The 13,645-nt window shown below is 39.5% G+C and overlaps 1 protein-coding gene across 3 annotated transcripts in view; it reads left to right on the forward strand.

Moving 5' to 3' along the window:
• phf14 (PHD finger protein 14) overlaps positions 1-13,167 on the forward strand; it is a 138,491-nt gene extending 125,324 nt beyond the window's left edge. For all 3 annotated transcript variants that reach the window (XM_028460972.1, XM_028460974.1, XM_028460973.1), the window contains exon 18: positions 12,171-13,167. In XM_028460972.1, coding sequence (XP_028316773.1) covers positions 12,171-12,242 — 72 coding nt within the window. In that variant the 3' untranslated portion in view covers positions 12,243-13,167. The remainder of the gene's footprint in view (positions 1-12,170) is intronic.
• Positions 13,168-13,645: the final 478 nt, after the last annotated feature.

Here is a 13,645-nt window from a genome sequence, read left to right on the forward strand (position 1 = left end):
ATGGGTTATATAACTAAGAATATTAATTATGATTATTAATATTACTTCAAATTTGCGGGGTGCCACTCCTTTTAACAGGAGAAATATGTCTTTAAGTTTTTAGACTAAACTCATCAGTGTGAAACCAGGGAAAAGTGAATTCTACCAGACATCTACACCATAGTCACAGCTTTAATGAATCAGAAGAATCAAAGATTATGTTTAACCTTTTATTCAAAAGTCAACAATTAACACAGTCAAAATATCAATTGAAATGGGATAATTAAATCATGATAAAATGCATTTCTAGGCTAATAAAAGTGAGGATTATACGTAATAAAGTGAAATCACTAATCTAGAAGGATGCTAATCTACTAAATATTGAATAAAATTGCAGGATACATGTTCAATAATAAGATCATAAAATCAAAGAATAAAATAAAGAGAGCTCATAACAAAGAGAGGAGGACGGACAAGGGGGAGACGAACAAACATGAATGAGATGTACTGTGTGTGTAGCATGTTGTTAATGCGTGTAAGTTTGTAGTTATGGAAATATGTATGTGATCTATTGTAGATGAAGTTGCTGATGAAAGTTCATTCTTGTACCTTGGAGGTGAGGTCAGGCCGGACCTGGAGGTGCTGTTGAAGCAATGTAGCATGACGTGCCACCGTTGGTTCTGTTTCGGTTCCACAGAATTTAGCCCCTTCAGCCGATCCGGGCGGTTAGGCCTTCGCAGCTGGCTTAGATAATGGCTCTTGGCTAACCACAACGGGTCGCGGGCCGGGCTTCCTTTCGGCTGTTACGCACTTCACTGGGTACCGGATTCGTCCCAACCAAGCAGCTGTAGACTCCAAAATCTAACTGTTTTAACTAAAAATAAAATGAAATAAATGGAAAGCTGGAACACGGGTGAGCATGAACGCCCGCGTCCAAAACTGTAGTTTCTGGTCGCGCGTCTTTTTTTTAAAGGACGTTTGGCGACGCCTTTTGGAGGAGGCGTCTGGGTGGATCCTTCTGTGATCATGTCGGTGATTGGTCAATGTCTCTGCTTTCAGCTTGTGGGTGTGTCTTGGGTGTGTGTAAGTGTAAGACAGATGACAGACGACAAAAGGGATGATTCTAAACATAAAAGAATGCCTAATAATTAATTCCACATATTTCAAAACATCTTTTCAACATCATATCCTGAAATATCATGTATTACGAAAGAGTTTGATACCAAACACGACTAGGAAATAGCCTCGAATCACTTTAGGAACTAATTAATGCATTTTGCTTGTAATTATTCATAAACATAAATGTCAAAAATCATGTTATGCCTCCTCTTAACTATATGATCGCAGTAAATACCTCAAACTAACTTTTGTGATGTTTTCTGGTATTTTTAAGCATTTTTAAATGATAAACACTTTAAAATAGTATTCTGTTGTTATTAAATTACATGAACGAGTGCAGACACATTTGCAATTTCAATTTCAGTCGAAATCATTCCAAAAATGTTTTCATTTGTAACTTTCAAACATAATACAATTTCTTTGTTCTCCTTTGAGCGGGAGAACTGGGGTTATTCCATCGTCCTGTGTAACCATTGGTTTGGGTTCGGGAGGTGACAACATCTGCAGGGGGTCAAAGGGGTCATTGGGACCGTTCTTTGATGTTACAGCATCCAGAGGTATCTGTTTGATAAGGGGGAGAAGAGGGATGTTCTTCTTTTGATCATAAATGTCGCAGGGAGGTAATATAAGGGAAAACTGTCCTTGGATTCTCCGGTCGTTTTGTTTGGCCAGAAGGGGAGTCGTAAAAGACGGGTTCATACTGAGTACTTCACATAGCTGGTTCAGTCTTAGCGGCTCCGGTATTGAGTTCAAAGACCACATAGTGGGGTTAGTCCTGCATCTCAGAGTTACGGGGGCAGTTGTGTGTAAACAGTTCGATGATAACACAAAAACAGGCTCCTTGGTTCATTCCTGCTAGCAAAGGGGGAAGATTTACGCTTGAGGTGCTTTTGTTCCCTACAAAAGACATTTTTTTTTAATTTTTAGAAAAAACAAATAATTGTGTAGCTAAAGCTGCAGTATGTACAATCAGGAGCTGCTCCCTCTCCTTCCTGTTTGAAATTCCCTGGTATCTCCATGAACGTGCAACTGTGGAGCTCTTGGAGACTTTTTTCTCAGTAAAGACAAGTGTGTCATGGTTTGATGGTGTGGACCCAAATGCAGAGAGAGATAGTAGTAGAAGGCAGGCGTAACATCCGTGGAATCAGGCCATGTTTATTCAAAAATCCAACCAAAAACCCGAATTCTGATAAAACCCAAAAGAGGAACAGGGAAGACTGAGAGTAGGAGACCAGACAATGCAGGACACAAGGAGGGAAACAATGGCAATGATCCAGCAATACACCGTGTCCAAGCACTCGCTAAATAGTGAAGAAGGCCTGATTGGGAACGGGTTACACCTCGGTGGAAACATGAGGCAGCTAATCAGTCACAACCAAACACACGGACATCTGATGGGAGGTGGAGACACAAGCAGGAATACCTGGAAACACAAAGACAAGAGTAAACACAGATCATACTTGAAAATTGAATAAACAAACACGCAGAAAAACTGAAAGAGGACCACAAGGGCTAAACACAAACAAAACTAAACAGAACCTAACTTAGTGACACATGTAAGGACTTTATCTTGTGTTATTGGGGAATTTTTTGATGTTTCAGAAACATGAAAGCACATATCAATCTGTAGTTAGTGTCCTTCAGTTGCAGCGGTTACTGCTGTGAGCTCCTCCCCCTCCACAGAGCTCTCACAGGCCGCCGCAGCGCTCCCAGCTGCAGGTCAGAGCAGGCCTACACCACTACACATCCAGACTGCAAATTAATTATGCATCTTCTCTCTGCCTTGGATATGCTTGTCTAAAGTTTACACACAATTTATCCCAGTGCGTGGGGCAGACTGTGCGCAGTCACGAATGTCTGCTTTGAGTCCGCACAGACCTCCGTGGAGTCCATTGTTAGGAACTTTAGACTGTTGCTTCTCCACATAATTCTTAGACGTCTCCTACTGGAACATCTGCCATTGCACTTAGAATGCACTACAGATAGTAAATGAACATGCATCGACTTTAGTCGGGTACCCAATAGTAATGCCTCAAAATAATATCTTCTCTTTGTAAAAATATCTCTGATTGGCTGAGAAAGAGCGTCACTTCTAAAGCTCAAATACAGAGCCAAGAGAAGGAGCAGAGGTCCAGTCTGCTCTCAGAACACTTTGACTTACAATACGATCAAAAATGATCATGGATTTTTTACTAAATGATGCAACAAAAAAAACTTACATACTGCAGCTTTAAGAAACTTATACTGACTCCAGATCGCCATGGATCAGAAATCTCTTCTAACCAGGAGTTATGCAGACAAACCTGGTTGTGCATTTTACCTGATTAAATTAGGCATTGCCTGGTGAGTTTGCCACAGTATGTCACGCTTCAATAAAAAGGAAACTCATTTCTTCTCAGAAAAAAAGGGGGACATTAAACAATGCCCTTTGTAATAAATGAAATGGAAATTGCAAATATGCGCAGTCATGAAATTTAATTGTGCTCTCTAGTGGAGGCGCAGATGAAGCGCGTGGCAAGAGGTGGTTAAATGTTGCGTATAACGCGCTGCCTGAACGGGCTAATGAAGCTGTTGTTTATGACCTACAGTGACACTGCTTAAATGGCAACATGAAGCTATTGCACACACACACACACACACACACACACACACACACACACACACACAGGGCTGCTGCAGACATCAAATACTAAACTAAAGTTTTCCCAATTTGATTCATGTCATCACTTTTTTTTTATTTTGAGAAAACACTGAACCCGTTTATAAGTTGCTTCAGTTAATCCTTATATGCTGAAAGGTACTTACTGTACACAGTTTAGCAATAACACTATGACTGCTGCTAAAGTAATTATATAAAACGTTTTCTTTACTTAATTGCACCTAATGCTCTGAGCTTGTCTAAATATGTTGTTAGTGACCAAACAAGTTGTAGGTTTCCCGTGGATCCCCAACAAGTCCTTAAAGCCGCGAGGGACGATACTGTTTTAAACAGTACTCGTATTTCATCCAAAAGTTGTTTTCATCCACTACGCATGGCAGTGATCCCCAAAAAACTTTGTCAAAGGGACATTTCTAGTGTTTTCACGGATTGAAAGTTTTATCAAAACAATGGTGGGTATTGTTATTGTGGCTTTCCACAGAAACTCCACAAAAATGGTGTCAAGCCTTGTCTGACAACAAAGTATAAAGGAAGTAAAACACTTTCTACAGGACATCCAAGCCCACAATGCAATGCACAAAACTTTTCCGCTTAGTTTTTGAAAATCTATATTTAAAAAAAAACAATTGTATTAGATTCTTAAAATATAAGGTAATAGGATTTTTTTTTTCATATTAAGAGATTAGATTTATTGCAACTGGAACATAAAGGGGCTTGCAAATGTTGTTACATTACAACCAAAAATGTAGTTATATTTAATTGGGATTTTATATGATTGGCCAACGCAACTAAAATGAAAGATGGTTTTTAACAAAAAAATTGAAAAAGTGCTGTTCAAAAGGGATAAGCTCCCTTGGATATATATAGTGTTACACCTAGGTGAGGGGGAAGGGAACAGGGAAGAGGGAGTCAGGGTAGGCAAATGGAAGGGGTGAGAAAGAGATGACTGTTTTAAGGTGAGTGCAATGTGTAGTATAGTTGTGCATATTGTGCTTATTGTGTTATGTAATCAGTTTAGCCAGTCTGGTGACAAGTGTGGAGAAATCGAAGTGGGTGAAGCTGAAGTATGATGGTAGTGGTCATGAACAGAGGGAAGGACAGAGGGTAATACCTAAAACTAGTATTTGGGATCATTGTGTCTAAGGTTAAGCCCAGTATGAGTTTATCCCACAGCCCAAGGCATGCCAGTGCATCCATGACCAATGTTTGTGCAAAAGCCACTTTTGTGAACCTAGGCACCGCCCTGGGCTTGGCCAGGCCGGCTGCAACAACGGGTACTAAGGAGCCCAAGGCCACCCCCCCCCACGACCGAGCAGCCCCCCCAGATGCCCTAGAGACCCCAGGCCAAGAGGCAGCCACCGCCCCCACATACACATTACACACCCAAGAAAGCCCCAAGGAGCCGAGGACCCAGCGCACCCCGCCACTGACCCCAACTCCCCACCCCGAGGCACCCCGTCAACACACACCCCTCCACCCCCATCGACACCCTAGCACCCAACCCCCCCAGGGGAGGACCCAGAGATCCCCCACCTGAGACCCCAGGGGAGGAGCAGAGGCCATTCTCCAATAGAGAGGCACCCTTAACCCCTGTGCGAATGTGTGTGTTTAGTGAATGTATGAGGTACATATAAAAGAAAGTGGATGGGGGGCACGGTGTTCCCCACTCAACCTTCATGTATATACTGTATGTGTGTGTGCATTAGCTCTGTAGGTAGAGGCAGCGGTCCTACCCTCCAGGAGGTGGTGTGTTGAGGTGTAGTTAAAATTGGAGGGATTGGCAGGGCAAATTGACGTGGGAGTCCCGCCCCATGCCAATACATGGTAGCGCAAGATAAGATAAGATCAATTTGTTAATACTGTACTGTACATGTGAAAACGTCTTCTTCTCATGAGATGAAGTCAGACATTGTTTCCATGTGCAGTCTGGATTTCTGGTACAACTGGATATTTTCTTAATTTATGTAACACTAGTTGAGTAACCATAGAAATGCACAAACTAGCCACACATGCTGTTGTGTGACTAGTGCATGCTCGCTGTGTTTACCCAGCGTTTTTTCCTATGGGATTTCTGACCAATGAGAGAACATCTGCTCCAGCGTTTGTTTACAACTTTGCAGCACTATAGGCTGTTTCACACAACACAAGTGACCCAAATAGAATATTCAACAGTTGTGTCCATTTAATCTCTGAATCAAAACAAAGCAAAGAAGCCACAGCTTTAATCAATGTGCACAATTTGTACAGATTATATAATCTGTTATATTGTTGAACAATATTCAAAGGTTATTTTATTATGTATTTTTGCAGTTTCACAGTAAACATCATCATCACTCCTTGCTTGTTGTGGAGTTCTTACAAGTTTGGATAATTAGTCTGGACGACCGCTGAGGCTGAGACAGCTGTTGTTTCAGACAACATATTAAAAACAAATTGACACTTTTTCCATTACTGAAGTTGAATAAGTGTTCTGTTTTTGCACAGATGGCATATATTTGTGGAATACATCCAGTGGGACATTACAATAAAAGTAGGCTTAACCTCTGTTTTCCATTGAGCTATATATTGTGACCAAAGGTTAGGTGGGAGAAGGGGGTCTGTGTTTTGGTTATTATCAGATCGGATATCGGCAGAAAGTCAATATCAAACATCTGTAATACTGTCATGTTTGTGTTTGTCATGAGTGGTGGAAGTGGCTTAGTCCGTAGGGACATGGGTTGGGAAAGGGAGGGTCGCCAGTTCAAGCCCCAGTTCGGCTGGAGAGGTGCCAGGGCACTTCTCAAGCACTGCCGAAGTGCCCTTGAGCAAGGCACCGACCCCCTACACTGCTTCCTTCATTGTAAAGCGACTTTGAGTACCAGAAAAGGGCTATATAAAATTGATGTATAATAATAATGAGTGTTCCTGTGGGAAAAGTCCTCATCGTTCAAAGCATCAATGGCACATTCTAGATAAAACTAACAGCAGTGGGGGATGTGACAAAGGAGTTTGAAGTTGTCATTTTTCAGTGAAAATACATGCTAGGATGATTTTTTGTTTTTTTTTAATCTGTGAAATGTTTCAAAGTCAGGGATTTCCTGACCAGCTTGCTTAGATCCGTAATGCACATAACACTATATTTACAGTAATGTTTGATTGCTATGTTCTACTACTGTGTTGCTGTGGCTGAGTAGTGAACCCTTCATAGGTCAGAACGTACTTTGTGTTAACCAGTGTTGGAATGGTTACTTTCAAATCAGTTACAGATTACATGCCCAAAATTGTAATTTGTAATGTTACGTAATGCCTTATATTACTCAATCTAATGTAAGGCATTACATTAAATTAAATTCATTAAGTGTAGGAATGTAGCCGTCAATGAAAAGAATAAATATAACTATTGTAAATACATCCTCTATAGGTGCTGATGGTGATATTACACGTCACAGTAATAACACATACTCATAATAATCATCTGTAGAGCTGCAAATGACAATTATTTTCATAATTGATTAATCGGTCAATAAATTAATTGATAAATTATTATTTTTAAAACATACAGTTTATCTATAAAGCACATTTAAACCCTGCTTAAGCTGAATAAACTGAAATAAGTGACTCTCACGCAAGCGCGGACACACAAACACTTGTGGTGCATGGACACACAAACACTGTGAACACAGTAAAAAAAAAACTGTGAAAGCAGAAAAAAAGATCCAAATTCAATCACGCTAATTAATGGCTCATTCTCTGAAGGTGTGTACGCACTTGATTAAGGACCTCAAAACCTATTCAAGAAAATTCTGCATTGTAGGGTGTGTTTCTTTAACAGCAGAATCCTAATCTTTGTGAGTGTGTGGATGAAAGATCAGTGTTGATGCAGTTAAGTGTTAAAGTCTTTGTTCCAGAAACAGCAGCAGCCTATGGAATATTAGTGCAGAAAACCAAATTATTTCACTCTTCGCTAAAGGTACAGAGATGTCCCCAAAGATTTTTTCAGTTCCTTCTGTGCCCTCCTACTGGTTCCCTGCTCCTTTATGAAAGTATCCATCCCTAGCGGGGACCCCTGATGCACTGCAGGACCACCAACAGGGCTTTTGTCCTCAATAGGAGAAGTATAGTGGCTGCTGCTCTGGATGTAGAGCCATAGTGGTGCTGTAAATGTGCAAGGGATGACACACATCATATGCCTTACAAGTATATAACGGGAGGCTCAAATGAGCGATCCATTCAGTGCTATTTTTTGAAGCATCTGGAAATATGTAATTATCCATTATGTGATGACAGACTAATTGATTAGAAAGGTTACAAAGGTTGTTTCTTAGAATTGTGCAATTTACCGAGAAATGGATTGTAGAGATCGTGTTAATGGGTCATTTCAGTGAAAAAGTTTGAACTGATTACACCATTTAGTCTTATCGTTGCGTTTGCTCAGACAAATTCACAGGAAGTGACAGTGTAAGGGAAGAAAATTGTCTCCAACTTAAATGTGCTTTGCACCACATAGGGATGGCGACCTCTAGCTGCCCTGCCGATCCCTCCAATTTATAACCCTTCAACATCTCTCCCTGGAGAAGAAGAACCAGGTTAATGGAAGCATTGGACTTGATTTTTCTGCTTCACTGGCCACAGGTACATGATGTTTTTTAATTCAGAATTAATTTTTTCAAATTAAATTATTCAGAATTAAAGTGTTCTGCTTCAAGTTTACATGGAAATAGTAGATTAGAAATATGGTTTACATGGATACCAGTTTATTCAGCTTCAATTCCACTTTAGGTCTGGGGGTTGGGAAGGGTTCTCATTGGACAGCGGATGAATGTGACATATTCACGTCTATTGGAAAAAAAACACACAACAAACCTTTTCTTTTCGGCTACAACGTAGAGAAGACCACATGATAAGAACTATTTCCAGCTCCAGTACCCGGTCAGGCAGAAAGTGAACACAATAGCAGAGTAGAGCCAACAATGCTGTTTTCCCCACAGAGGAGTCAGGAGTGATTGGTGGCTGTAAGGTTCAACCAAAGAAGATTAAGATCATTTGAGGAATCCTGTGACAAAGGTTAGCTCTGGAGTCACCCTACCCAGGGACGCGCACTGAATCAGTGTCAAGAGAGTCACAGGAGGCACATCTCTAGCTTTATGAGATAGTTAGTATTCGTTGGGCCTTCTTCCCCTCTTGTTTCCCATTTAAGAGCTGACTGGCTCTCTGATAACAAATGGCACTACAGGTAATTGGAAAATTGGCAGACTTGTCAGGGAGATTTGGTGGATGGCATGAGCATGTCCGATGGTTGAGTTCATGAGGTGTCAGCCAGCAGCTAGATTTATGCAGGCCCCATGAAGCAGCTCCTTAAAGTATCCAGAGTTCCAGAAAAAAGAAGCACATTTTTTTTTTTTTTGCAGAGAAAGCTGCATATCAAGGCCATCCAGAAGCCCTGACAAGGTTTCTACTTCCAAAAGATGATTTATGTTCTCCCTTAAGTCTTAATTACTGTTGCTGCACATTTGTTAACATCCGCTGCGAACGGCTTCACAAAAATTCAGTTGGAAGTCTCTCCTGTAGAACTTGGAAAATGATCCAGCTCAACTCAATTAGAAGGAGGAATTACTTCTGACTGAGCACCTTATCTTGACCATTAAAGGTTGAACGATAAATCGTATATAAAAGTTGTATTGTCGAGGGTATGAGTGGTATTGTTGACCGCAGATCACAGATATCTGGGGTCATTCCCACTTTCCAGGTGGTTTGGATAGTGTAAATCATTTTCTTACAACAACAAAAAATGCAATTTCACGCTGCAACACTTCAAGCCTCATAAGCATTATATGCAGTGTTTTTCTATTGGTCCTTTAATGAAGCTATGGACTAGGGATTGACCGATATGGATTTTTTAGAGCCAATGCCGATACCGATTTTTTTTTCCATCAGCCTTAGCCGATGACCGATACGGACTGACGATTTTCTTGAGCTGATAATTGGAGCTGATACTACTTTTGCTCCCTCAATTTACATCATAAAAATTACACGATGATAACAAATGCTACAAGTCTCATTTTTTTTTTTTTAAAAAAGGAATATTTATTGAAATTAACAAAGGTGAGGTAGAAAGACACCAAGTAAAAAATATTTAACAAATAATAAAAACGGGTGATGTAGAACAAGAACAAGTAAATAATAGAGTGGAACATCTCATGAAATATTATGAAAGAGAACTGTTTTTCCTTGTCCTGAAAATAGCTTTGACAAAAGTTGGCCTGACTGAAGATATATTTTATTAACAGGATTATTGAGTATAGAGATGTATAATTATAGTATTAAACACAAAAGAAAACATGAATAATAGTCCGTTTCAACACAATCCCAGAACATAAATTTGCAGAAGAAAATATGTGATGCCATATATGCATTAAGCAACAAACTGTTCAAGTTTCTGTTCTAAATTACATCAACATTAACAGGAATAAATATTCAAACAAGTAGTTAGCTGCTTCTCAAAGTTTTAAAAACCTTTTCTCAGCGCAGCGCTGAGTGAGAAGCAGAAAGGGAGGGAGAGAAACACACACACACCAAACCTCCAGCCAGCTGCTCTTTAAATACAAATGCGACAGCAACAACGCTAAGTTAATCAGTTAAAAGATGCTTGGAAAGTTTAAAACTGGCTGTTGGGGTTGAAGAGCTTCCTTCACGCTGTGCTGGTGGGGGGAGGGGCTCTGCAGCCTCTGTCTCCAGCAACTCAGAGCAGCCTGTGGCAGCCGCTCTGTTGATAAAGTGGTTCGGCGAACGCAGCAGCAAGCATCGGCCAATGCTGATACACGTAAAACACACAAAAAATCAATGGCCACTGAATCGGTCGATCACTACTATGGAGTTGAACTCCATTGTTTGACTTTGTACCATTACTGATGGCTATATTGACTTACAGACAAATGTACATCGAAACACAGGTTTTATTGCATTCTATCCCACTGAAATGTATTGTTCTTATTGGTGTGTGTAAAACTAGAGCAACACAATCTAAATAGGATATGCTTTAAAAAACAACAGCACTTATCTGGATCCATGATCAAGATCATGGTACCATTGTCATTCATACTTTAAAGGCTTGTAAGACATTTCTATCCCATTAATACCAATGCAATTAGTTCAAATGTGTTGTTATTGAGGAACCAACTTGACATAACTGATTCAAATGTCATGAATCAATTATGAATTTAGATGTGAATTTGAAAAATGTCAATAATGAGAGAGAGGGATTTTTCCATTTTTGAAACTGATCCAGAATCAGTTTATTGATCCGGATCCCTTCCAAACCTTTATGGAATCTTTAGTTAAACCTTTGTCCAAATCCATTAAATACTTTTGGCATAATCATGCTAAGAGACAAACAAAGAAATGCCTGTGAGAATAAGCTACAGCTTTCATTGTTTTATAGAATAATTAAGTCCCACTGATGTACTAGAAGTTGCTCTAATTTGCTTGTTAATAAAAACCCTTTTGGAAAGGATGAGTGTGTAATTGGCTCTATGTTTATAAGATGCGTTGGACTGTTTGTGAGTGAGCTTCCGTTACATTGCTATGTTCTCAAAAAGGAAGTTGGAGGCTGTGGCTAAAACAAAACATGTAATTAGAAAAGCTTATCAATCAAAATAAAACCCTGGAGCTGTCACTTTTCTTCTGGAAGGCCTCTGCACAGTTTTTGGACTATATTCCAGTCCTCTAATGCATGAAAGCTTTGCTCAAGATTTTTCTCTGAAGTGTTTTAATTCCTCCTAAAATGTTATATATTTTCATAGATTTCCACACATTTCCAATCCAGTGGACTACATGTGCCTGAGCTCTCAACATTTAATGTTGTGATCTTACTATAAAACTCAATTAACTTGTGTTTTATTCTAAATATAGAAACACTTTCTCTTTTTATGATTTGCTAAACTTTTTGAGGAAATTTCACCTCTGTATAGGCACAATGTTTACACCCATAAGAAATAGGAAAACCAATGACTCATAGCTGAGAATCTTACACCTGAACATGTCAAACCATTTCCAGTAAGATGATGATCCTTCCTGATGTCATTGTCTAATTTCCTGAACTTTTCTGCTGGCTGCCTTATTCCCTGCTTTGAAGTCTACAATATGTTGGTCCATGCTAATAAGGTTAATAGAGTCAACTACTGTTATCTCAGGCAAGTCTTAGTACACAAGGTATAAATAGTGTGCAGTGTCCAGTGTTTAATCACCGTATTTCTACATAAACGTGTGCTGTCTTAGATACCTAATAAACATAGGTAACTTCTGTCTGTCTCTGATGGTGTTTGTGTTACATGACATAGGCCAAAAGGCAATGTGCATTTGTGCCATTTTGTAACACTTTATATAGTTTGATGCTAGGATGAAGAGCAGCTCACCACAAATTGATGTGTTTTTGCAGGAGGAAGAGGAGCAGGAGGAGGAGGACAGCTTTGTGAAAGAGGAAACAGCGATGGAAGACATCCTCAACTGAACAGTCCCAGAACTCTGATATCAGCTTTGCATGCTGCCAGCAGCCAGATGTGTTATGGAAGAGGTTTTCTCTTTGGTTACCAGGGTAGTTTTTACTTTTTATGAAAAGAACTGCGCATCTCAGACATGCAGGGGAAACTCCTTCATCCACGATAGCAGACCGAGCACTGACATTTTGCTTTATGTCTGACATTATGCATCTATTTTCATAGAGAGATGATCACCAGAGTCCTCTGTGCCCTGTGGACCAGATGAAGCCGACAGGGTGCAGTCTAGTTTTTTATCTTCAGAGCCCATAAAGACATATCACCCTCCATGTGACTGGAGATATTATTTTTCTATGTGATAAATATCTGCTGTTATCTATAAGTGAAGATATTTTATCACATTGTATCAGAAATTAAGACATTTTTGCATTTTTTTTTTTTAATCCATTTTAACATGCAAATAGATTTCATAAAGGATTAAAGCTGTGGTTCTCAAACTAACCCCTAGTCCCATGTGACCCCATCTGCCCCTCGCATGACGAGTTAGATGGGTTAATAGAAAATTCAATAAGAATTCAAATGAAACCCCTGGGTTTGGGTTACAGAGCTGTGTCCTCCTTAAAGGAGGGTGAAGCTGCAAAAGTTTGAGAATCACTGCTCTAATAAAACTTCTATGTTTAAGAGCTGCGTACCACAGACTGTCTACAGAACTAGTTCAGATTTTTATTTTTTTTAATGACCAGATGGTTGCTTGATTTGCCAGTGATCTGCAGTCCACAGTGGGTTGCTGAGCTCTGTGGGATTTAGTGCTCTTTCCATAAATAGTTCATATGGTGTGAGTTTGACATCATTGGAAGCCAAAGAGACAGAAGTCACGTTCAAACTTATTTGTGTCACATCAACTCACAACACTTTAGCACAGACATGTGGTCCGGGGGCCACATGAGGCCCTCTGTCTAATTTTGCCTGGCCCCTAACGTAAACAACAAACATAACTCCCCAAAACATAAAAAATTACAGAAGAATACACAAAAGGACAACAAAATACACCAGACAACTGCCTGATTTATAATGTTAACATTAACAACTAAAAAACACAAAATGACTCCAAAAACAAAGAAAGATGACAAAACTACACAAGATAAATGTTGAAAAAAACAAGATAAATGTAAAAAAAAAAACCACAATATAAATGTAAAAAAAAACACAAGATGACCACAGAAAAACACAAGACGACAAAAATACACAAGCTAAAAATAATAGGTTTACAACATAATCATTAACGACAACTAAAATACACAAAATGCCTTCAAAAAAAGACAGAAAGACAACAAGAACACACAAAATTAATCCAAAAACCACAATAGGACTATACCAAACAACAACAAACACACACTAAGCCCTTTGTTTTTTAATG

The sequence above is a fragment of the Gouania willdenowi genome, chromosome 11 (assembly GCF_900634775.1).
Source record: "Gouania willdenowi chromosome 11, fGouWil2.1, whole genome shotgun sequence".
NCBI classification, from domain to species: domain Eukaryota; kingdom Metazoa; phylum Chordata; class Actinopteri; order Blenniiformes; family Gobiesocidae; genus Gouania; species Gouania willdenowi.